General features: G+C 40.5%; 1 protein-coding gene across 1 annotated transcript in view; it reads left to right on the forward strand.

Annotated features, from left to right (window-relative positions):
- The window catches only part of LOC140372094 (pyruvate carboxylase, mitochondrial-like), a 340,452-nt gene that overhangs the window by 285,203 nt on the left and 28,372 nt on the right, over positions 1 to 26,877 (forward strand). Inside the window, exons 18-20 of the mRNA XM_072459379.1 lie at positions 1,735 to 1,816; positions 15,470 to 15,627; positions 16,880 to 16,966. Of these exons, the coding sequence (XP_072315480.1) occupies positions 1,735 to 1,816; positions 15,470 to 15,627; positions 16,880 to 16,966 (327 nt within the window). The remainder of the gene's footprint in view (positions 1 to 1,734; positions 1,817 to 15,469; positions 15,628 to 16,879; positions 16,967 to 26,877) is intronic.

Raw genomic sequence — 26,877 nt, forward strand, 5'->3', positions numbered from 1 at the left:
GCTGTGAAGAACATCGCTAAATTAAGATGACTGGATTAGCAAGAGCGCGACACACAACAGTGCGCATGCTCACAACACGCCGAGCTCAAAGAGATGATAACCTACACAAAACTAATTAGCACGTTACTGATTTGAAAACGTTATTTAGGGAGTACTAGATTACATGGATTCACAAAACGCGTTACATTACTCATGACTCTAAAGTGATTTGAGTACTTTAATGCGCTTACGCCAACTCTGATGTTTGGTATCTCTATTGGACAATGTCATTTATGCAGATATGAATACTGAAAAATGAATTAAACAAATAGGATAAAGTTGGGCCTTTGCTTACTTGTTATTTATTGATCTGAATCCTCCATGTCAAGAAATCCTCATGCCTGAAACCCATGAATTGAGTACTGAGCCCTTTCTTTCATATTGAAAAGGAAAGTGAAAGTTCAGTATTGTGACACTGTTTGCTTGATAATCATTCTCAGATAAATGTTTTGGCTCCATTAGACAACAGTTGTCACATTGCGGTGTGATTTTAAACTTTACAAGCATAAATTATTTTAGAATGTAGACTACACTTTCAGCTAAACTACAGAATTGTTTTTTTCTGTTCAATTATAGTTTTTATGTGTAATTGTGTCTCTTTGTATTCAAAGTTTTAATCCTCCTGAGCCTTAACCACTGGGCTGACTTGTAAGCCTTGATTCATTTGCAGTGGCACATGGCATGGACAGACATAATTTTCTCCCCTCCGCTTTTAGTCAAATATATTGGGGACATTTCCCCCATGGCGCTCACTGATGCCTCCAGCGAGTTTCATTCAAACTATTGGCCGCTGTTGAAGGTCTGCTCTTGAGCCGCTCGCTCGCACCCAGTGAAATAAGTGACCAGCCTCGTGTTTAAACCACAGTTTGTCTTTTATCACCTCGCCAAGAGAAACAGTGTTCATATGCTCAATAGTTTGTTTCATCTGAATAAAAAATGAAACACTTCCTGGCGACTTCTGACATCCCGGTCAATAAATGCTAATATTGTGCACCTATGAGGACTAAGTATTGATTCCTGGCCATATTTCATTTTACCATCTGCTTTGATGTGTTCTCAATACAGTGGTGTCGTATATCAATATCTATATAAAACATGCAGATGAGACCTGAGTCCACTCACTTTAGGGAGGCAACAAGAGCTGACAAAATGCATTATCAGCCTTTAACCCGTGTATAACCACAGGATTTCCTCAGTGATTCAGTTATTTCTGTTGGGTTGAACTGCAGAGCCTGAAAAAAACACACTGACACAGAGAGAACATGCAAACTACATGCAAAAAGGTCTAAAATACTCGACACAATATGAGCAAATCACAAACACGGTCAAGACACATGATGCTAACGACAACAGTGCACTAGCATCACTTCCTCATTCACGGCTGACATAAACGCTTTACAATTAGATGCAGGCAGCACACAGCTGTCTCATTTTCAGCCTGCTTTTACAATATATCTGCACCAGAGCTTATTTCACTGCACTGCATGAGAACAAATTGGGTACAGCTCCTTTAAGTGCGCTTTTTGTTCGAGCAAATGGGGAACAGAAAGGATTTTAAGTGTGATTGACACATTGTGATTTCTCCAACGCCGGCTCTTGTGTTTTGTGGTGAGAAGCTGTCATCTCTCAACGTTGATCCGGGGGGTATTTCTTGTTCCTCTACATAAAACGGTTATTTTTCCTGCTCTTTCTCAGGTGGACTCTATGGCGGGGATGACCTCACAGCCCAGCATGGGAGCCATCGTGGCCTGCACCAAAGGAACCAAGCTCGACACCGGTACGATACATAATACTTCACGTTTTATTGATTATATTACAACTGAGTCTCTAATACATTCACTGTCTAATTAATGACATTAGCTCTTGATGGGAAATGATCTACTGCATCTTTATTTCTTATGTGGATTCGATATGTCAGACTCAAAACATGATCAGCCTTTGTCAAGCTACTGAAATAATGCCATTTTGAAACTTTCTTATCATTTGAATGTGAACGAATTTGAATTTTATTGCAGAGGTGTAATTGGCTTGACCGGGAACATCTGTTTTTGCCAAACTAAGCCCGAAATATTGAGTCTGTCACAAGTGATAATCTGGTTTGGCCCGAGCAGGACTGGCCAGACCAAATGGCACAGGTGTGAATGCTAGATTAGGCTTGTTATTATGCCCCGTTTTGAGCAAAATTCTAGCCACAAATTTGCAAATTCCAGCCACAATAAAACCCAAAAATGGCGATGTAAATGAGTTTGGCATCTCTGCTTCTACCGCTTCTGTAGCACATTTCGATTTCATTATCCTTCGTTATGTTGCAAGTTAGAATAAAATTATAAACTGGTTTCGGGATTTGATGTCGTAAGAAGTGCTTTGAAATCTGGCTAAATCCAGTCTTTATTTCACAATGTGGTCCTAATGAGGCAGCACGTCTCTCAAATTCCTGCTCCTTCCACCGCTAAGTCTCTGTCCTCCTTTTCACGAGTGAGGAAATCAATGGGAATATCAATGGACGACAGCGTCACTAATTGCAGCTTGAAGTCTGGGAGGAGCGCGTCGTGTTCAGTGACGACCAACACGGCCAATTATGTGAGAAGAGGAAACGTCAGCAGTTTTAGAATGATCTTGTGCTTTATCAGAACTAGTAGAAGACTTCATGTTCACATACAAAAGTACTGTTATTTTGTGTTTATCGTCCAAATGTTTAGCATTTTTTAGTATTATTGTGGTATTGACATTGGTGTTGAGTGTCAGCCTGTGGTGACAATAGACACAAGAACCTTTAATTCTCTGCAGAGGACATTTTATTCCTACATCTATTCACCTTTTCTATACCATGGATAAATTCAATCAACAATGGACAAACTGGGACTCTTATTTTTGGACATAGTATGCTTTAACCCCTCTTTTCTTTGGAATCCACCTCCGTATTTTCAAATGATATTCTTTACATAACCTGTGTTCTCTCTGGTCCCGCTCGGCTCTTTGCAGATTTGTTTGTTTTTGTTGTTTTAGTAAGTGTCATACTTTTAAAAGAATCAAATTGCAGCAGTCATTTATTAGATTACTTAGAGAGAAAAAAAAGACCAAACTCTTGTTCATGACCTGGGTAGAGGAGGCAGAGTAGAAGGCAGAGCGGCCCACCATGACACCATAACATTACAGTAATATGTAATGTGCTAGTCACTGCATATCTATTTATTTTATAGACTCAGTTGGCCATAGTCTTATGATATCCCATAATCTGTGTATGTAAACAGAGCTGAATATTGGTTTATATAGATTTGTTATTACTTTCATTATCAGCACCTGTTTGTTTTCGTACAGCATGTAAACCAGTACTTTTGAGGAAATTAAAACTCCTTTAACTAGATATATGACAAATGAGTTAACATTCTGTGAAACTTTCCAGTCAAAGCAAGACAAATTTTATGAGAAAACTTAAATACAGCACCTTTGAACAAACTGCCTCATTTCACCTGAGATGCCTAATGTTCTGTGGCCTGTAGTCTACTCTCTGTGGCCCATTTGTGGACCCTCACCCACTGTTTGAGAACCACTGGTTTAAACATACTTTAAAATACACTCATGCAGAGTCCTCTTCAATAGGCCTAGTTTTTCAGGGCTATGGCCCGGTCCGGGTCATAACCCCCTCATATTACTGCAATGAGCCAGTCTGTTAAATGGGCCATGAGCTAGAGACCTGCATGGGTCTTTAAATAAATAAACTGAACTTTTCCCACTAAAACTGTTCAGAGGGAGAAATGTATGACACCAAAAAGCATAATTCGTATTGCGCCGTGGCCACGCCTCTCGCATCATGGCCACACCTCTCGCATCGTGGCCACTCCTCTCGCATCGTGGCCACACCTCTCGCATCGCGCTCAGCCTCATTCCTAAAGTTTCACCAGCGTTGTTCTACTCACATGGTCACAGTGTCCTGTGCTAATCTGCACCTCCTGGTGCAGAGCCCTCCTCCTCTCGTCTCCACCTGCTCTGTCCTCTGTTACAGCGAATGGTCACATGCTCGCTCTCTCACACACACACACAAACACACACACACACACCCCATATCACCACTCTGCAGCGCCCCCTCGTCTCTGCACGTCCCGCTGCTCTCAGGGGCGCTCTCACACGGTGCCATGCAAATCCACCTGATCCTGCAGCATTTGGCCCGTGGGAAATCCCGTCTGCCACAGGTCTCTAGTCACAGCTAAGACAGGGGCCCGGTGGGGCTCCTCGCCTCCTCTACAGCTCGGCCCACACCGGCCCATTTACCCATCAGCCCACTGGGAAAATCCCCCAATGCCAGTTCACACTTGTCTGTCACTCACTGAATCACATACATTTTTATGTGTTTATTTTCAATTCAGGTTGGATTTTTATTTTTTTTGCAGTGGAAAATTGTCTGTGTGCAGAGACCTTTGGAGCAGGTTAGAGGGAACATTGGATGTTATATGCTTTTTTTTTTGTCTTATTTATTACGCCAAAATGGTTCCAGTATGGATTTTTTACAGCTGGATTACATAGCTCCTGGTGAACAGTTTTCTAACTCTTAATCCAAATATTTCCAGCTTTTTGCGGGAATTGTGATTCTGATTTGATTCCATTGATTAATCTTACAGCCGTGTAAAGTTATTTATCTGTTAATACACATTATTTAGAGTCTTCACAGTGGCACTAGACAATTATTACCATAGAATATCAGTGAATACTTGCTTTCCCATATGAGCAGGGCATATATATGCACTTCTCTAATAGAAAAGATAAGTAGGCTGTCTGTCACGTTAATGTTCGGTTAGCGTTTCTATTTCTGCTGGGCTAATGTTAACAGTAAACCTCACATCTCTTTGTGCTGGACTTATTGGTTTGTTGCGGTACTTAACGGTCACACAGGGACGAATGCTCCCTCCAAAAGAACCCATTTCTCCTAATAGTGCTCTCTGCCAGCGGACTATTAAACCTGCTGTGTGGTGAGTGAGATGTGCGGCCTGGGCTTTGGAACCGAAATGCTCTACTTCCCTGCTACTTATGCTCACAGTCGAGAGGCAACAGGCCATCTGCACTGTCTTCATTGTCGTCTTCATTGTCGTCCGCGCTGTCGCCTGCGCTGTCGTCCGCGCTGTCGCCTGCGCTGTCGTCCGCGCTGTCGCCTGCGCTGTCGTCCGCGCTGTCGCCTGCGCTGTCGCCTGCGCTGTCGCCTGCGCTGTAGTCCGCGCTGTCGCCTGCGCTGTCGTCTGCGCTGTCGCCTGCGCTGTCGCCTGCGCTGTCGCCTGCGCTGTCGCCTGCGCTGTCGCCTGCGCTGTCGCCTGCGCTGTCGTCTGCGCTGTCGTCTGTGTCTCGTCTGCACTGTCGAGGTCTTCTGTGCTATTTTGAAGTCAATATATTATCTGCAAACTTGTTTTGAGCATTTCTGCCACCACATCATGGTCATGCCAGCTGTGTGCTTGTATTAGCTTTTGTTTTCCCTCTGCTGCCAATAGATGGAATTCTAGCACCAAATCTTGATAAGGGAACGCCTGAAATGATGTTTAGTAGTCAATATATTTTATATGTTCTAAAATATGAATGCATGTTTAATGGCCAATAACAGTAGAAATAATGCGTAATATTTGTGTCCTTTAAAGATTAAATATAGTTAAAGGGGCTGTGTCAGATGACAAAATGAGACCACACTGTCTGTATCGAAGTGTGTTATTCTCTATTCACTAAGCGGAAAGTGTCAGCGTCCCACTTGTCAGCTTCACTGTGATGTTGGGAGGAGAGATTAGAGGTAAGTGGCCACTCCTATTTAAACCTCACCTTTCGCCCGACGAAGGCCTAGTTGCTGAAACGTTGCCTCTCCACCTGTAGATAAAAATTCCTTTCAAGCACGGTGTGCAGGATTTTTTTTCAGTATATACAGGGAAGAGAGATTAGAAAATAATTGTGGTGAATTAGGATGCTGGGAATGCTACTGTGGGTCAACTTGTGGTCTTAAAATGAACTAGTTCTGTTTTTCACATTTTTAAAGAGTTTAAATCAGGCACAGCGCCTTGAATTAAATAATTTGATAACATTATAATAATGTAGTACAAACCCGCAAATCAAATATTTGCATTCATTTTTATACCTTCTTCAGATTAAGTTTGAACTTCTCCTGAATAAATAGATTTGGCTCCATTTCTATAATACGGGCTGTTTGGTTTCCTACTTTTGTATTATTGTACCTAAAAATGAAACCGTGTTGACTGATGTACCGAGTCAAACCCAAATGTTTTCAGTCTATCCCAAAAGTAAAGTGCCTGTGCGTTGGCTCCAGCATTTGAACATTATTGGATTGTAGTTCATGTACAAGTCAAAAGGGAAAGCAGTATTGAAGCTTAACCGTGTGTGTGCGCTCGGCGGTCCCCCCGGCTCAGGTCGGTGACAGATTATCAATTGTTGTGAGTACAGTGCGGGAAGTAAAAGGGAGACAAGGTCGTTACCGCGGTGAGCCGGTTTTTAACATTTCAATATTCATTCGCCGTGAGAGTGTGGGGGCTGTGATCGGGACGCCTCTGCCACTCACACTTTGTACTTTGTCCCAGCACGACCCGGCACAATGTATTATTCATCCACAAACTCATTTTCACTCATTTCAAAAAGCCCTGCCCGCTTCTGCTAATCTGGACTCTCCATGAATCTCAAGGTTTTTGTTTTTTTGCAGTTAAATTTGGAAGTGGTCTGCAGTTTATACCTGTCTGTTTACTACGTTCTTCTTTCTCCCTCCCTCCATTCTTGCTCTTGCAGTCTGCCTTTTTTTCTCCTTTCCCTTCTCTCAAGCCTTGCCTCCCCGTCTCTCCTCCTCTCTTCTGTTTTCTATTATTTCTCCCTTCACCCATTTTTCTTCCTCTCGCTCTTCTTTCTACTTTAACTCACTCTCTTCCTCTATCCATCTTATTCTCTTCTCTCTCTCACCCTCTTTTAACCCTTCTCGGCTTCAGTCCTATTTCTCAATTTTCCCTTTGTTCCTTTTGCTCTCTATTTTTCTTATTTTATCATCCCTCTTCCTCATTTTCTCTCCATTCCTCTTTTTCTCTTCTCGCTCTCCCTCCTCTTTCTCATTATTTTTCTCTTCTCACTCCACCTCTCCCTCTTGCTTTCTTTCTTTCTTTCTTCCTCTTTTTTTCTCCTCTGTCCCCCTTGCTCTTTTCTCTCTCCTCACCCTTCCTTGCTCTTTCTTTCTCTTCTTCCCTTGCTTCCTATTCCTCCCTCTCCCTCTTTCTTCACTTCCTCCCACTCTTGTTCCTTACCCACTCCTTCCACTTGCTTGCTCACTCTTCCTCTCAACCTTCTCCATTTCCCGCTCTCTTTCTCTGTGTGTTACAAAGTACTAATCAGCTTCTTCTTCTCCTCATTCTTCCACTCCTGAGGTTTTGGCTCCCCCCCTTCTCTCCCATCAGCCCCTGCTCTCACGGCCTCTCATCTCCTCCCTCTCACTCAGCAGCAAAGCAATTAACTGCACTTTACTGAAGCTGCCACAAAAGTTTTATATTGTCCAGTTTTGGTGCAGACGCAGTGTGTACTGTATGTGTGTACGTGTTGGCTACTTCACAGCCCTAAATAAGGCTCTTTATATATTTGTATCTTTACTGTATCTATTTGATAGGAGCAGTGCAAGTTGATGCTGTTCTTCTTTCCTGGTGAAGTGTATTTACTGCATGTAAACCTAAATTATTCGTATCCTTTTGTCTGTCTGATTTTATTAACAATCGACATAACATGTTTTCAATACATGCTTTACCACTTTTTAATCAATGCAAATGTCTGCTAGTTGTTGCAGTTATAGTAGTGATTATACTTGTACTCATGGTAGCATTAACCACTCTTTAGCAACAGTTTTGTCAAATTTAGAGTCATGTTTATCCAAAATGCTCTCCTCCTGTGGGTTAGTCCTTGTTTATAACTTTTGTATCAATGGAAGTGTCCTATTTTAGACCTGTTAAAGACATGTTTTAGGCCTGGTTTAGATCTGGTGGTACTCAAGAGGCCAAATTGCTCTGGAGGGTTAACATTATATCATCTCTGTATGTATTTGTATTACTGACGAAGAGCATTTTCAGCTTTTGAGGAATTGAGTGACATGGGTTGGACATTTCATATTATATACATTTGGTTTAAAAGTTGGGTAAAACCAGCCTTGTACTGACCCAAAACAACTTGGGTCCATGTCTGCCTAGCTGATTGGAAAGGTCAATTGGCTCTATATGCCAATGATCACTTTTGGAGACTGGTGATTGGCTGTTGGCACCAAAAGAACCAAAAGCACAAAATAACCCACTCTATAGATGAACATAAATTACCCTTTGTCCCCGTACCAGCAGCTCTCCCCGTGTACTTGGTCGGTCTCTAAAGCCACATACTTCATTTAAATGCCCGGCGCCCTGGCACGTACTCCGTGGTATGCGTTCACCCACAACGCTCTGGCTGAGTGATGCGTGCATTAAACAACACACCTCGTTGCTGTGCGCTTTTATTGATGCGCCATTCCAACTGCAACAACAATGAAGGGTGCTCATAGGACGCAGCTCATCCACGAGACACGGCATCGATTAGAACACGTAAACCGCTCCACATACTGCAAATGGGGGCCGTCCTTCATCATCATTCTGCGATCATCCCCTCTCCTGTCATATCGCACCAGCATGTCCACAGGGACGTTATGGCCTCAATGCAGTGTCTGTCTGTTATAGGGGGAGTGTGGATGATAACAGGTGTATTGAAAGTGCTTTGTCTTTGTCAGGAAGCCATTTTGAATCATGATGTAAACATAGATATGGTCTGGATCATGGCGGACATTTCAACAATGTACGTGAAGACTTGATTTTGACTCTCTTTGGACATAATCCAGCTGGAAACATTCTACAAGAGGAAAAAAGTGGTTTCTCTCATTGACTTGAACAGTTTTCTCCCATGTCAGAGCGTGTCCCCAACTATGAACTTGGTTGCATGGTTAGTCCATCTATCCATCTTCTTCCGCTTTATCCGGGACCGGGTCTCAGGGGCAGCAGTCTAAGCAGAGACTCTCAGACTTCCCTCTTCCCAGACACTTCATCCAACTCCTCCGGGGGGATCCCGAGGCGTTCCCAGGCCAGCCGAGAGACATAGTCCCTCCACCGTGTCCTGAGGCCTCTTCCCGGTGGGACATGCCCGAAACACCTCCCGAGGGAGGCGACCTGGAAGCATCCGGAACAAATGCACGAGCCACCTCAGCTGGAGGAGCAGCAGCAGCTCTACTCTGAGCTCCTCCCGTGTGACTGAGCTCCTCACCCTATCTCTAAGGGAGTGCTCAGCCACCGCTTGTATCGTGATCTTGTCCTTTTGGTCATTACCCAAAGCTCATGACCATAGGTGAGGGTAAGAACATAGATTGACCGGTAAATCGAGAGCTTTGTCTTTCGACTCTTTCTTCACCACAACAGTCCGCTGCAGAGACCGCATCACTGCAGCCGCTGCACCGATCCACCTGTCAATCTCACGCTCCATCCCTCCCTCACTCACGAAACAAGACAGCCCCACGTCGCTCGTTCGGGCTGTGCCCGGCCGGGCCCAAGTGCGGCGGTAACACAAATCCGGGCTATGTAACTGGCCTCGTTGCATGGTTAGATTCAGTTTTATTTATTTATTTAAATTGGGACATTGCATATTAATATCAATATGTCAGCAGCAACTTTAACATAAATATGCCGGCTACATTTTATCCATGTCCTAAGGCAGGTAAAACGCTCAATATTTAAATAGACATCAACAGACACATTGTACATTAAATATTGAACTTAAATTTAAAACAGACCCATGACAGGACAGCTTAGAACTTACAAAGAAAACAGAATATATACAAATGGGGTCTTTGGGGTTGTTACAGAAGCGGCTTCCTTTGTTTTGATACGTTTTATTCTCAACAGCCCACACACCTATAATGCTTTTGACTTTCAAGAGCTTTTAACTGTATTCTGCCTTTTTATTTTCTTAAACGGTGACACACACAGGATTCAACAGCATCACATAGTCGAGTCGGCACAACTAAATACAATAAAATCCACCGCTCACGATTATGGACTGCAGCTCTCCAAAGGGTGACGTAGCGTGAAGGGGCCGGCGGAAAACGGCACGCCAACGTTCAACCCGGAGGTCAGCGGATCATTGTGTCTAATTGGTCGTCTTTAATGTATCTACGTGATGACAAGCAGGTGATGCCAAGCTGACAAAGGGGTCAGGGGTTAAAGTTCAGTACTGTGGACGAACGCACATAGTAAGAATGGCACCTTTGTTTTTAGTAATACAAACTTTTGTACGCTGCACCTTTTCACCTTTGAAACCTTGATTAATACAATTTCAGTCACTGGTATATGTATTTTTATATCTTGTAGAATTTGTTGGTCAGTGCCTAGTGATGGGTCCACAGTGCTAAAACCTTAGACCATTAATTAGTAATTAAATCAAGTTGGAATATTGGCAAAACATTTATGGAATATCCTATGAGGCAAAGCGATGTTTGATGAGGCAGAGATAATTGCTAGGTATAATTCCCAAAGCCAGGTAACCTAATTTTACAGACAGTTATTAGTGGTTTGCCATGATTAATTGCCACAGTCGATGTTTTGAGGGTGACATTGACAACAGAGGAAATTGATAGTTGAATTTTATGCATCGTTCTTTTAACCTCAATTTACACATAAATGAAAGTCTTCTTTTTCCAATTAGATGTGATTGATTTGGTGGCTAGTTAAAAGTGTTATTGGCTTAGCGCTCAGTCCAGTCAACAAGGAAAAGCAGTTGTTTCGCCCTCGAGTGAAAAGCAGTGCTCTTCCTGACTCTGGCCTAACCACAGGATCTCAGGTCTGATCTCCACAGCAGGGTTCTGATCAATTACAGCCACTGTTTGAAACCTCAGGAACGGAGCACGATGAGAGAGGCCAAAGCCGACATGAGCGTTTCCATGTCAACAATTGCTTTATAACAGGAAATATGGATTATAAATTGCCAATGGTGTCTCTTGTTTTTGGTTATAGTCGTTTTTCACTCAATTATGCACTGAAAACATGACATGATTATTGATAAGAAGACAGTATAATCTTTCAGAAAGTCCTGACAATAATGAATATCCCATATTAGAATAGCAATCCTCTTGTTATTGTGCAAAGTATTGATTGGCCCTGTCTTGCAATGCTACAAATAAAGCACCCAGATCTTTACTCACGCGGGGCAAATTTGTATTTTCTGATCTTGCAATGACACAGGACTACTCAAAACTGTGAATATGTGACTCCACTTTAAATCACCATTGCACATATGTTTTGGAACAAGTGTTTGGTGCTTATTATTCATGAAAAGCTAAAGGAAAGACCATGTCAGCGAGGAGCAGGGCTTTATTGTCCGTCAGTTTGGGAGCAGAAATCTCGCATTTGCACTAGATTTTCAGTTTGTTTTCCCACATATTATCCAAACTCGAGACGCTCCACAGTTGATGAGGGCTCGCACCACAATACAATCGCATGCTCTGACACATCTCACACTGATACAAGCTCTAATTTCACCAAGGAGGTCCTAAATGAAGGATGCAGAAGTGGGGTTTCAAACAGAGAGCAGAATGGATCCTAATTACTGACTGGGGTGGAAGCCCATGGAAACATCCTCACTACAACATGCACATTAATTTGCCATTAATTTCACCGCTCCGACATTGTTCCCGCCAAGATCCGAGCGAGCGCCGGGGAGCGTAGCATGTAGCAAACAACATGCTTATAATGTACTAGTTATTGTCAATTTCTAAGACTATTCTCTTTCTGGAAGTGGTTGTAGTTGCAGTTAGTAGTTAGTTAGTAGTATATAAGGTATATACATATTAGAAGTGGCGTTTGGTGCTCATGCGAAGTCTAAGATAAGATAAGATATTCCTTTATTGTCCCACATGGGGAAATTTCATTGGTGCAACGCAGGTAGATAGAGGCAGATACAGAGGAAAAGAACAGATCACTTATAGGAAGTCACTTTCAGTAGAAGATCTCCTATAAACAAAAACTCCCATAGACAAATAAATAAATACATAAATACCATTGCATGTGATCACGACAGTAATTGCACATGAATATGTGTCACGACAGCACATAGATTGCACATGAATTTCACAGTAATTGCACATATGACGGAATTGCACATGGTTAGGTCAGTATTGTGAGTGTTCAGGACTAACAGTTTTTGTTATAAAGTCTGACAGCAGCAGGAAGGAAAGACCTACGAAACCTTTCCTTCACACAGCGAGGGTGGACCAGTCTCTCACTGAAGCTGCTCTCCAGAGCGGACAGAGTGTCCTGCAGGGGGTGACACTCATGGTCCAGCATAGATGTGAATCTAAGTCTGGTAAGATTTGTAGTACTCCAGAGCCAGCTCTTGTATTTTTTCCTATAGCCGTTAGCGTTTTAAAAATAAAGCTAATTGTGAATAATCCAGAAGGTTTGGGGATGGTACTTAACCCATCAAAGACATTTAAATGAGGTCAAAGCCTTGTTGAGTGATGACGATTAACAAGTAAAACTGGCGTCTGAGCTAAAGGCTAACATACTTTAAGATAGGTTTTCTGATGTTGTTACTGGTGATGAAAATCATGAAATAAACATTTAATACAGGTATTGGCTTCACCGTGCATTTGTATGTGAAGGAGCGTTTAATTTGACCCAACTCAGGTTAGCATCAAGTCTAAGCTAGGGTGACCAGATGTCCTTATTTACCCAGGACAGTCCCAGTTTTGAGCCTTGTGTCCCATGTCCCGGCAGATGTATCCAAAAACATTAATTTGTCCCAATTTTATGCAAGACGTGTCCCAGTTGTCCCGGTTTTTGACCACTTGCAAACCCGCAAACAATAACGAGGAGAATAGTGTTGTTTCTTTAGCCTAAATAGATCAGATCAGATAAGATAAGTTATTCCTTTATTGTCCACACATGGGGAAATTTCATTGTTGCAACGCAGGTAGATACAGAGGAAAAGGACAGATAACTTATAGGAAGTTTAAAAAAACACTCTTAGTAGAAGAACTCTTATTCCTTTATTCCTTTATTTCCTAATAAGGAATGGAGGGGAAAAATAAATAAAGATACAAATAAAATAAAATAATAATAAAAATAGTAAAAATCTATAAATAATAATACATAATAGTATATAATAATAGTCTAATAAATAATAATGAATACATAATAATTAGTCTAATAACAATAATAAATAATAATAGTCTAAATCTTCCTTTAGACTAGTTAGAAGACAAAAAAACAGTCAGTTCCATTGATACAAGTCTCTCAGATTATAGAGATATAGATTATAAGAGGTGTAAATGAGCCTGAGTGCATAAATATTTACATAATTGATTATTACTAATGAAGATGTGTCCCAGTTTTTAATTTTGAAAAGCTGGTCACAAAGCTGGTCTAAGCGACGGGCAATGATAGAACATTTTGCATCTGTGAATGTCCATAATATTAGGTAGTATCAGTTATAACAGGTAGCAGTTGGCCTGTATACTTAACATTAAATATATGTACTTTCTCTTTGCTACTTTGAAACAGCACAAGTCACTTAAGATTGTGAGGAGCTACTTTTCAAGCTCTTCCACCAAAATACACTTGTCACTTTGAGGCCAACTTTGTCACATTAGCGTAATTAGCATAGTTGATATTTGACATAATTTGACTAGCGCTGCAATTTTGGCGCCGGGATTAAAGCGAGCGTGTTTTAAAGTAATCAGCTTTAGCACCTTAACTGTCCTCAGCAGAAAGTATCACAGCACAGTTTTAATGAGTCTGGCAAATGTTGAGTTGATACTATTTTTGCAAGAGTCCCCCCCCCCCAAAAAAATAAAGAATTATAAACTGGTACGCCACACATTTTCAGCTCCCAAATGTCATACAATCTTCACAAATTGGACTCTGAGATTGGATCGTGTTTGGTGTGAAAGTCCCGCTTGGATTTTTGATTTTTCGCCTGCTGAGTTTTAAAAATGAATACAAAAATACACGAAATTGTGGTGGTGGTAGTCGACGGCTATGGTCGTTACCGGCTTGGACCCGGCGGTTTAAAAGATATCGGTTCTCTGTCAGGAATGATCTGTTGCACACCATCTCCTCCACTTCTTATTGTGCTGTAAATTTTCGAGGCTGTCATACATGTTGCGGAGAGTTATGCAACAGCGGCTCGCAAACTGTGAACGTCCACACTGATTTACAACGAATCCAACGCGCACTCGTCTTATTTTTATATCGGAGTATAGATATATTTGAATGGCATATACGAGACGCCTCTTCGAATATATTTGTCATGAATTGAGTCGTTTGTGGGAAGGCCTGAACATGGAGTGTCTTTTTACACATAAGAAGTAAGTATTGATTTTTTATTTTTTTTTAATTTATTTTATTTTTACTGAAATGAAACAAAACAATGAGGTTAAAAAAAAAAAAAAAAAGTAACACAAAAACACTTAACGGCTGTAGACATGAGGATGTGGTTCTGCTTGGTGAATGGACAAACTCTAAGGGATGTGATGATAAAAGAACAGCGAGTTCTGCGTGAAATAAAAATCGTTCCTTCCAATTAGAAATCAATCCAAGACTAAGTTTAAATCTATATTCATTAGCACACAATGCACTGAAATATGTAAGGAAATTAGATTAGTTCAAGTGCGTCAAGTGCGTACGACTCATTGAATGTGGCAAAAAATTATAAAAATTGTATCAAAGAATAGCTTTATAATTTCACTTCCTGTTGATGACACCACATCTTTGACTAATTAAAAATATTATATAATATAATATTTTGTTGAATTAATGTTTGTGTAAATTCTGCACAAACTTTGACTGGAATGAGTCTCCAGTGTGATGTCACTTCCTGTCATTTTCTACAGATTTTTTAGATTTTTCTCGATTGGTGTAAAACTAAAATGTATATGTACAACAGGTATAAATACACCAAATAAAGTCAAAATTTGAAAACCGTAAATACCTGTCATAGAAGCACTTTTTTAAACCCTTTTATCTTAAGTTGCGATTGCACATAAGACAATTAATGCTCAAAGATGCAACATTTAGCACTAATTATAACGATTAAGACTTTTTTTATATCAGAAATGTCCAGTGACTAAATCCATTACATAATAAATCATTTGAATATTATAAACAATCCCTCTTGAATGTTATAAGTGTCCGATGATCGTTCAAAATATGCTCTGAACATGTTATCTTTCTCACTAACAAGTCTAACAAATCGTCCTCATACGACACGCTGTATTTTGCCACGTCTTTCCTTGAATCCTCAGTCATTAAAATCAGCTCTAGCACCGAGTAAGACTTTCTCTACTGCAAAAAGCAAAGTCGAAATGCCCACAACAGCAAAGTCCAAATGAAATATTCACACGCTGGATTGTGTTTTCCAGGCATCGCTCTGGAGAAAGTGTTCGACTACAGCGAGTACTGGGAAGTGGCCCGCGGCCTGTACGCTCCCTTCGACTGCACGGCCACCATGAAGTCTGGGAACGCCGACGTGTACGAGAACGAGATCCCAGGAGGCCAGTACACAAACCTGCACTTCCAGGTACTCCTCAACACACACACACACACACACGCGGGACCGATTCAAAAACATAATATGGGTTCTTCATCACTGAGGGCTCCACTGGATGTAGGATTAGTGGCGCTCTGCCTATGAGACAATTTACGGCTAATATAAGTCATCCCGGGCACAGCCGCACTGCACATTCGCACACACCGGTATTTTATTACCTTCTATGAATCCTTAAGGAGCGTTTAGATGGGATTTTTCCTTCATAAAGGCTCAGTACAGTAAGAACACGGGGAGAATATTATGTGAAGGAGCAGCCATGTCAAAGGGCTTTGGTGCTGATGTTCCCCTGAAGATGTAATGCATGCATGGATGGTTTTTATGTCTTTTTGCCTGTATGTTTATTAGTAGTAGCAGCACCACCACCATAGTAGTAGTGGTAGTTGTAGCCGCAGTAGGTGGTAGTAGAAGCTGTTGTTAAAGTTGTAGTAACCAAACGATGCTATCTTATTGGAAAGTAACTAAAAACGTGTATCAAAAATATGTGTATTCTTATTTTAACTGTATTCCAGTGCAGTTACACTTTCTTTTGGTGGTAATCAGAATAGATTTACCTTTCTAAAAGCTAAGTAATATATTGTGGTATTTGATCATGAACTGTAGGCTGCAAACTGCTCTTGTATAGTGAGTGCATGTGCCATGTTTCCTTCTCTAATCTGTTAAAAAAAAAGAGAGAGAACATGCAAACATTTGACATGGTCCTAAGCATGTTATTCGGCATAATTGTCTCATTAGGTCCCAAGTCTTTCAAATTTGCTAAAGTATTCAGGAAACAGTACTCTAATTAAACTAAGTGAATACATTTGAATGCAGGTATTCAGTTTTCTGTAACTTAATACATCGTCACTGTAATTAGTAAAACTGTCAACGTTTGTTAAAGTGGATTTCAGTATGTAACGGGCTCGTCACAAATGTACTAAAACAAAAGATTTGAAGCTGCTCTTAGTTAGTATTCTCTTTCTATCCTCTGTCTTTCCTTCTCTCTCTCTCTGACCTGTTTATTTCCACCCAGTTTGAAAAAGCCCGATGCAGCACATTTCTCTTCTCACTAACTCCCCGTGAGAATGAGCGTCTTTGATGTAAATTAAAGAAACCGCAGGTGTCACTAGGCAAATTAGAGCCTTAAATCACCGCTTTGTGCTGAAATAGCCATCTTCGGTTTATCCAAAAGTCTTATTTTCCTCTGCTCCTCCGTTGCACTCCTCACGCTGCCGGTTCTTCGCAGGCACACAGTATGGGACTGGGAAACAAGTTCAAGGAGGTGAAGAAGGCCTACGCCGAAGCCAACAAACTGCTCGGAGATCTTATTAAGGTAAGACATCAAGCGCAGCGGAGCAGGTCCCAGCGGCAGCACTGTCAAACTCAGGCTTAATAAACTGGGGAACAGAGAAGCCCTCGTCATTCAATGGTGTGAATCCCAGCTTTATATTTACTTTAACACATTAAAGGTAATTAAAGGACCTATACCTGTAATTATTTTCCATTTGGTAATAGCTGAGGCATTGGTAAAATGGTAAAAATATTAAATGGACCCTCCAGACAAACCAGAACACAGGTACTTTAGCCTGTAACCGATTTTCTCTGTCTGCCTGGTGTTTGATTTCTGATCTTGTTCCGCTGCTGTGACCAATCAGCTTAACATTTTCATCATCACGTTACACCTTTTCCCCGAGGGGTTCTAGCGAGAGACTTTCTAGACTAATAAATGTGTAGAACTCTCGTCACTGTGGCACACATATCCTTCATATATCCATATCCAGCCAAATTAAAGAAAATAACAAGGAAAATGTATCTCAAGAACTTGCCTGGCAATCCAGTCCCGTCTACTTTGTCTGAACACAGGAGGGTCTGGGACGCTCCGATTAGACCCCTGTATTTGTAGCACGTGTGTCTGTAGAAGGCCTCCTCTCGACTAAGCAAAACTGTACATGGACTAAGGAAATGTGCAATCAAAAGTGCACTTGGGTCAATGTATGTGCAATTAATAGGAAACGGACCAATTCACACGTGTGTATTTATATTATATGGCATTCAATTTAGCATTTCATACCCGCATATAAGAAATGAGCTAGTCTTCTTTAATAAGTTGTATTCTGCAGTAGCCTTAGCCCAGCTTTGTGTCTTCTATTTATTTGTCCTGGGACTCGAGCGCTCGATTTCCTGGAGGCATTAATTGTAGCAAGAACTCCACTATCACTCTGCTCCCAGTCTCCTCTCCGGCTTTTTATTTTCATTAGCTTCCATTAATTTCCTTGCTTTTCTTTGGCCTTCATTATTTACTAAGAGAGTCATCCCTCTTTGAGGCAGAGCTCTCACTCACTCTAATTATTCTGTCCCACGGTTTGTGTTTTCTGCCTTTGTTAACCCATCATCTTGTTCCCACGTTCCTCTTGCTGTGAGCATTGCCGTTGCATTGATGACACTTTAGATGTTGATATTATCATTTCAGATTGCAGAGACTTTATAGGAAATTGTGGTTGATATTCAATCAGAAAATCCACAAATGTCTCTTCTCTAACATATGTTTGAGGATAGGATCTTCTAATATCCTGCAGCCTTATGACAAACTCATAAAGAATCAGATGTATTTCTGAATATGTTGGTACAGATCCAAACCACAGGATTAGCAGTTTTCCCACAGACATGATCTTTGTGTCTCGTGGAGGAAATGATGGTGCAAGTGCAGCCTTTGCCATTTGCTAATTGCATCCATTAAAATGTTGAGTTGATTGTACTGTCAGTAAATAAAGTGACTTCACCAACTTCATACCAGGTTTTGGCTCATGTAGATGGGAAGTATTAATCATAAACCAAGTCAAAAGATGCATAAATCTGCCCTCATTGTTAAGCTACGTGTCGTTTGGAAGGTTATGTCGGGTGAAGCCAACCTCTTCTCCTCCACAGTATTATTCCCTTGCTATCTTTCTCATTTTAGCATTCTGTACACCGCTGCGGATTCCCTATTAGCCTGCTACCTTTCTCATTCTGTTTTTTATACCTTTTTTTTTTTTTGTGGCCCAGACTGCCTAATTTTCAGTAGCTGCCTCTCCCTCGACGCTTCCTATCAATTCAATTAAGGTTTGGCGGGCTTGGTTGCACAAGCCAATGTTGGTCCGATGTGCCGATGTGGGTCCCTCCTCTCCGTTGTCTCCCGTTACCAGAACAATTCAATGTTTCTCAGTCTGCTGGTCTGTCAATAAGGGAGATAGTGCTACTAAATCACTGCTGTGGGAGCGCCAATTGAGACTCGTCAGTCAAGGGAGGATTACAAGATATCCCCGGAATGTTTTCAATCTATTTGGGAAGTAGTTTTATGCATGTTGAAATGTGGGAGCCAATTCAAATCCTTATCGTTTCAGTTTCACTTTTTAGTAGGACTGAAAACGTGCTTTATTTATCCAAATGGAAAAGAGTAGTAGCTGTATAAAGATAAAGGTTTATAATATGACAAATGTGCTTCCCAAAAAGGAAACAAAATATAGGTTTTACTCATAACATTGTACATGATATAAAAGTTATTTAATTTTTGGAGTGGGAGCCATACTTTGGGTTGCCATATCCAACTGCTAAAACCAGCTTCTGTTTTTGTCCTCATTATGGCAGCCAATCCCAGGTTAATTGTCTTTTTTGATGTAATGTATGTTTGTTTTTAATTATAGAACCTTTTTTTTTTTCATTTTTCAATTGAAGCACAAATTATTTATTTTCCCTTTTATGATTGTCCATTATAATCAAAGTCCAGTCCTTGATAGTCGGTGCATTTTGTGTCATCCATTTATTGCGACTGCCTTTTTTGCAACTGCTAGGATGATGCTCTAGAGCTGGTTGTGTCCATGGCAGGAGTCCTGAGGCCCAAATACAGAGTTCTGAAATCCATTGGCTCAGTCCAATACAATACCATTATCACATTATAATACACTTATATCCCAGCATGAGCATCAGCCTACTTTATTCCACTGATTAACATTGCTTATCCCGATTCCAGTTTCTTGTTGGTGTTCTTATTGAGATCAAGAATATTTCACAAAGAACGAACAAGCCAAAATCCATTTAGACACCCTGCACGATGTTTTATAGATTTTTTTTTGGCTGCAGTGCGAAGGGTTCTTGCCAAGTTTTTCATGGAGTCGGATCCTGGTTTGCAGCCCGGCCATTATCCTCTGGTGTAGAGTGGCAAAGTCATGTTTTTACCATCCAGAATTTAGCAAAAGTCAATCATCACAAACACGATGGCAAAAATGATCTGCGTTTCTGCTACAAGTACGCAGTGATTTGAATTAAATGGCTTTTCCAGCTTCGAGACGGGCATTTTAGTCCGCATTTAGTCCACGTCCACAGAGACAAAACGGCGATATTTGCTAAAACGTTTTCCGTAGCGCTGTTGAAAAGTAACACAACCATTGTTGCTGTTGGCGCATGCGTCATTAAGTAGAGGCGGGCCAATGATTCAATCTTCACAAAAAGGTTGGGTAACAGCGGAGTGATCTGATTATTGAATCATCGAGTAAACAGTTACATCTGATTGAATTGTTCAAACCTTTCTGATTGTCGCAGATTTGAATGAGGAAAATGTGGCAGACAAAAACAAAGCGTTATTTTAAAATGCTAGTTTAGTCTGGGCCTTGTGAAGTTATATGGACTTTAAAACATAGAGGAGCTTCATGAGTTCTCTAAAAATGCTCAAACGTGCATGAAAAGTTTAGCGATACATTTGTGCTTTTCACATGTAAACGTCAGATATTCTTTCACTAAACCAATGGATAGAGCACTTTAAATAACTTCATCTTGTTCTGATTAATTGGTGGTCTGTAAAGCAAAGTACTTATTTCTTTCCTAAACTGGTTGAAATCTTAACATGTTTAGAATTCTACCGTCAATTTTGCCATAATAGTTCTATCGGCTGACTTTTCCTATAGCTGCCTTGACCTCCTACCAGTTCTTACACTTTTCAAAGTACAACACACAAATGCAGACGGCTAAGTGCTGGGTGAAAGTGAACAACCGCCATTAAAAAGCATTTGAAAAGAAAGTCCATTTGTAGTCCGAAAAAGTCAACATTTTGCTGAAAGCTGACTGTACCGGCCCATGACAGGTATTGATCGGAGGAGGCAGTTTATTTGAGGTTAGACGGACAAAGAGGATCCAAAACCTTGTCTCGCTCACTCCCCATGAATTTCATATTGATGTTCATATTACAGTTGTCTGCAAAGGTTTTGAAGGATATTAACAGAGAAAGGGTGAAGATCGGCCTCACAAAAGAGAATCACTTAGAGAAAAATAGCCATTGCTTAGGCATTATCCCAATTTTGCCATGTAAGAATACAGATATACACTTAAGATTGTATCCTTGCTTAGGAAATCTTAACATATTTGATCCTTAAAAGCTGCTTTTGGCTAGAGTTGGTGTCGCCTCACACATCACAATTCTCCACACAGTGTTGCAGATAACTCCACAAAATGAGTTCCTTCCTTGGGCAATTAGTGGCTGTTTCCGACCATTTAATCTACTTTTCTTTGTAATGGAAGGAATCTATAAAAAGCAGCCATTCAGTATCTCAAAATGTTATAATCCTAACACTAAACAGGGATTGGGTTTGTGCTACTAGCGGAAGGGGAGCATTTGATTGTTAAAATATGGTGTGTGAGAGGCTATTGGAGCGGATTGACCCATCACCAATACTTAAGCGCTCTAGTATTAATAATGTTGTCCTTGGCCCTATACTACCTCATTCTACATTTCCTGCCACCACTCTACTTTTCCATATTTCTGATCTGTAAAAATTCAATCTGCGGCGCCGCCGCCTTGAGATTTCTTTTGCTTATCTTTGCCTTAAATGCAACATTGGTTTTCACGGACGTAGACTTCTCCCATCACCGACTTGGATTTGAAAATGAATTAGTTTTATGTAACTTACTTAAGCGCTGAATGCTAAAATGTAGAGGGATATTGAAGAAACCACATGGCCAGAGAAGCTTTTGGACAAGTTGATAGATGGAAAAAGGCAGTATCTCCTGGAGCACAGGGACAAGCGGCTCTATTGTGCACACCTGCTAGCTTAGCGCGCATCCGCCTTCTGTCACGTAGCATCGCCCGCGGACACAAACAACCTCCAGTACATCTGCAGCATGTGCAGCTGGAAAAGAGTGTTTTTGGCTCTTAAAAATGACAACACAGTTAAGAACCCTTTTTATTTTATTGAGACATATTTGTATTCGTTTGGATTTGAGGAAAAATACCACTTCAGAGAAATTAGAAGCTTTTTTTTGTACATGTATTTCAAAAGCAATTGCAGTAGCTGATATTTTTGTATTTCAAGTCCCTATTGTTACTCAATATTGAAGGTTTGTTCATGTATTAATGTTTTACTCTATGCAATGAAGGGTTTTTTGTCCGTGCGTTTGAGGTGTTTTGGGAAATGCTGTTACAATCCTAAATATTACCTCAATTTAGTTTTTATTTTCTCTTTTATAGTGAAGAATTGCAGTCCTCAGAAGTCCTTGTATTCTGAAAGTCATCTTTTTATATTGTTTTTTTTGGCCGGTGGACAAATTATCTGGAGTGCTGCCCACGGGCTCTGTTCTAATAACACAATCTCACAACTGGCAGCACACACCAAATGATGTGTGCATTTCATTTTGCTGTAATTGAGGTGTTTGCAAAACTGTTCACTAATTAAAAAACCATACAGCAGAATGGAAAATAGTACTTTTAGTGCCACACTCCATTACCAGCCTTGATCAATTTTGATTAAACAAGTTGTATTGAGAGAGCATGGCACAAAATAATTCAAATATGTGTTTAAGTGCTTTTCTTTCTACTATTACTATTATTTCAATTTGATAGCATAACCTCTCTCAAGCAAAGCCTCATTCATACTGATTAAAAGGGCTGAACCCAATTTATGTAATAAATGAAAATCTGTTTTACCCCAGATAGTGTAATATCTGTTGAGGTGAAAATGAGACCGCTGTGCTTTCACTGCATCTAATTATAGAGCAGGAAGTGTGTTGTTACCATGACTGCATTAGAGAGTTGTGAAAAGCAAACTCATCGTGGTGAATATTAGAACGCTCAGCATGTATTTGTAAGTGTGTGATACATGATCACCTAATCTGTTTTTCATGGTTTAATACAGGCATGTCCAAATTACGGTCCGGGGGCCAAATGCGGCCCTCAGACCAATTATTGTTGGCCCTCAGGCTTCCTGCTAAGTTGGTCCAAACAAAAAAAAGTAGTACTTTTTACTGTAAAATGGAAAAAATTCAAGGATTTTGATGTTATACTAGAAAAATCAGGAACAACACCTTTACCTTTACAACTTTATGTAGTTCTTGCCTAGAAAACCATCTCCGGATTTTGAGCAAGTGCTAACCTCTCACCTTTTACTGCTGAGCCAGTTGACGTAATCCCTCATTCGTCCAGGCCTGACCCCATGGCAGACGAGGTTTCAAATGTCCTGGACATGGTTTTAGAACGCAAAACATAGTAAGTAATTTTCAATATGACACACATTTTGTTAGCTTACTAAATACTCTCAAATTCGTCTTGCCCTGCCCTAGATTTTTTAAATTTCTACCGCTGGCGTCAACAAACCCTTCTGAGGTCCGGCCACCTCCCTCTCAGTCTAATTCCTCATCAGCGTGGACTCATTGACTGGTGTGAGTTCTGCCAAGAATTATTGTTATTTTATGAGGCTTTTGTAGACGGCAGGGAGGTTGTATCCTACTTGAAGTTCTGCCTCTTTCAAACCGTCCTTTCTCCCTAAAATGTTGACCTCGATGTCTCACTGCTGAACCCGTGTTTCTCCTCTTGCACCTGCCGTGTTGGTCCTTTCCCACCTTGTTATCTTCAGGTGTATATTGTACTGCCAATGGGGCTGCACATTTCTCCTGCTCCGTTCCGCCTCTAGTGCACTAGCCTCATCTTTCCATTGCCATCATTATGTCTAAGGACCGTCTCTACCACCTCCATCCCTCCCTCCTAGCTCCTCTCCTTATTAAGATTCCATTGCGTTTCTGAAGACTATATCCTACTTATCCACGAGACTCTTGTGCTGAATTAATGTAGTGTCGGGAATCCTGAGGAAATAGTGTGAAAAATGCATGAGAACACCTGCTCAAGGCGTAACTACAATTTTCAAAGTGGAGGGAAATGTAGACGTTTTTGGACTCGCTGACATATTCGTCCTCGATAGGGCACAAAAGTGGAAAACTGTGGGTTTGTTATGTCAATTATAGGTTTCCTGTAATGATATTTTAGCTTGCATTGAGCCTGTTTATCCATACTGTGAATGGATTGGGAAAGGAAGCCAATGTAATATGTTAAATCAATACAGACAAGAAGGCTAATCATTTGAGGAAGATTTTTTCATGTAGATTTTCATATCTTAAAAAGTTTTGAATCTTTGCAAGATGGGCCCAAAGATTTGTTTTTTTGTGTTAGTATCCAGAGTCTACATTTGTTTTTAAGTGGGAAACGCAATCTGTGAGTTAATGTTGATATATTATGCGTCCTTTGTTTTTAATTGGCTTTTAATCTGCTTTTAATCACACTGTTTGATTACCTTTGGATAAGTATTTAATAATTTCTAAATTGGAAGAATATATAGAATTGAAAAACACACTTAAAAAATGTCACCTCCATTTCTGATGAGGTCATTAGCTGTTGGCGCGCTCCCGCTGTCGGCAGTGATAAAACAATGAAAAAATACATAAGTGAAGCCCTTGGGCAACGTGAATGCTATGCTAATAGAGCCATCCGTTGGTGGTTGTTGGGTACATTTTAATTCCAGCAGATTCTACTGAATATTCAACAAAATGAAAAGCCAAAGAACTAGGACCAAAAGTCATCACATTGTGTGAGTCATTAGTTATTTTTTATTGTTACAAAAATACATAATTAATATAAATGACAATGGCAGTACCTTTTTCCATCAGTTGTGAACACAATTTGACCACATTTTGAGAGGTGGTTTGTTGATTTAAAATCTGTGCAGAAGTTCGTTCAATTTTTACCTGTGAGTGATTTGTGACTGTTCAGAGAAGACAACCTCGTAAACAGGATTAATGGAAAAATGTGTGACTGAAGCAAAAATACAAGTACAGATATGTTTTTGATGAGGGGTCAACAATATACAGTAACACTGTTAAAAGTCTATTTAGCATAATATATATCCTGTAAGTTAAAGATACCTTGAGGTATCAGTAAGAGGTATACATTTAACCAGACTGGGCTGTGTAAACACTGTTAAATGCCACTGTAATTAACGCTACCCACTTATTATTGAGTATGTAAACAGCCACCTAAACAATGGTGGGAGCATGTGTGAGTCAGATGGACCTCTATGTAGCACTCTGCATCCAAATTGCACTTGAAAAAGCTATTCTGTCCATTTTTTATTTACTGTCTGGCCTCTGCTGACAGCCTCTATCCTTCACTCCACTCATACGCTCTCCATCTCTTCTCTTCCTCTGTGTGTGTGTTGTTTCTGCACCGTGTAATCCTCAGCCCATTAGGGGACTTCAGGCCTGGGCTGTGGCACTGCATTTCAAAACAAATACAGCTGCCACAAAGACACGTCTCATTGTCCTTACATTCATCTTCCCGTAGACGCACCACTTACCTGCACATTAGCCCGAGTGAAAGGAGACGGACAGAAGGCAGTCTATTTCTACCACTCTGCACACTTCCTCTGAGGACGAGCGAACGCGAGGAGCAGGGATAGTGTCAAGTGTCAAAAAACCGCAAAGGGAGCGCTGGGATATGGGCACCCTCTGATGAAAATTAGCCTGTACACTACATATTAAATTAGCCTGCCGCCTAACAAATGTGGCGTGTGATTATAAACATGCATATTTTTTAAGGTGTATTGACACGTAGTAGTAGCATTACCAATATCCTTCAATATGTTACCCTTTATTCCATGAATGCACTTTTCCTCTCACACATTGACTGTCATTTTTGTGATATCTTTGTGAGATATGGGTCAAGCTATATTGTACTCTAAATAGATTATGTAAATAAAAAATGCTTAATGTTTTATTTGAGTTTAATGTCCCTAAACTTGACATAACTATTTGTGATTTAGCAAACTGCAAAATCACTCATTTCCAGCTCCAGAATGCTGATCTCATTTAGCTCATTGTGACTCTTTTCTTGTCGCTTTCACATGAACAATACCTTTTTTTTTTACCAATGTGACGGGAACTGTGCAAAAAGTGTAAAGCAAAGCAATAAAACGCATTAAAAAAAGATGATTTTCCTCTGCGGGGGTTGGGGGGGTTCCAGGTCCAACTGCAGCCATGATTGCGAGCTAGCGCCACGCCACACGTTGAGAAAACTGGCAGACATGGAGGTAGAATTATTGAGGGTGTATCTGTTATAGAGCCAGATGTTTCCCTCAGGACGCAGAGAGGAGCGCACGGGAGCTAAAAATAGCAGCGAAAGGTCGGTATCGAAGGCAGCGAGGTGAGCGAGGAGAAGAATGTAGCGGCTAAATTAAGACGTCTAAACATGGGACAGGTTTGGGTCAGCAGTGATGTTAGCTCCAGACGTTTGAACGATTTGAGAGAAAGGAAAGACTGAAGAGTTTAAATGTTGCCTTCATTTCAAACTTACATATTCTCTACAAAGACGTCTTGGCTCCAATTTAGTTTTTTTACAGTCATGAGAATGTTCAGCTCAGAGATTTTAAATGTAATCTATACATCCAAAACTCCTGTTATAACTTTATATCTGTCCTTTAGCTACGTTCAAACGAGGGTTGCACAATATACCACAACGTTATCAACGTTACAGTAATGGGAAAATATAATATCCCTAATGCAAGAAACCAAATGCATTACAATAAGTATATGGTTCTCCATTTGACCGTCATCTGTGAAAATCAAAGTGATTTTTGAGTTCAAATTTAACTTTGTTTTAGTTTAGTGTTTGTCAAACCAGTATTTTGTCATGTTATGTGTTTTTAATTTAAATGTAACTTCTTTTTTTGTCTCACTATCTTAAAAAAGCAAAATATGTTTCACTCAAATCACGCAGCCCTTATTCAAGGTTCATTAGAATCATAATGACTTAAATGGAGAAACATTTCATAAGCCCATTAGTGAAATATGATCTTTAGTCTTTTACAGTAAGCTCTCAACATACCTCTAGTTACGAGCATAAAGCATCTTTAAAATGGCATTTATTCATCTATTGTGACCGTGAAGTGTAACAAACAT

The sequence above is a fragment of the Eucyclogobius newberryi genome, unplaced genomic scaffold (genome assembly GCF_026437365.1).
Source record: "Eucyclogobius newberryi isolate DKJ021-1_F unplaced genomic scaffold, fEucNew1.0.hap1 SCAF_22, whole genome shotgun sequence".
In the NCBI taxonomy this organism is placed as follows: Eukaryota; Metazoa; Chordata; class Actinopteri; order Gobiiformes; family Gobiidae; genus Eucyclogobius; species Eucyclogobius newberryi.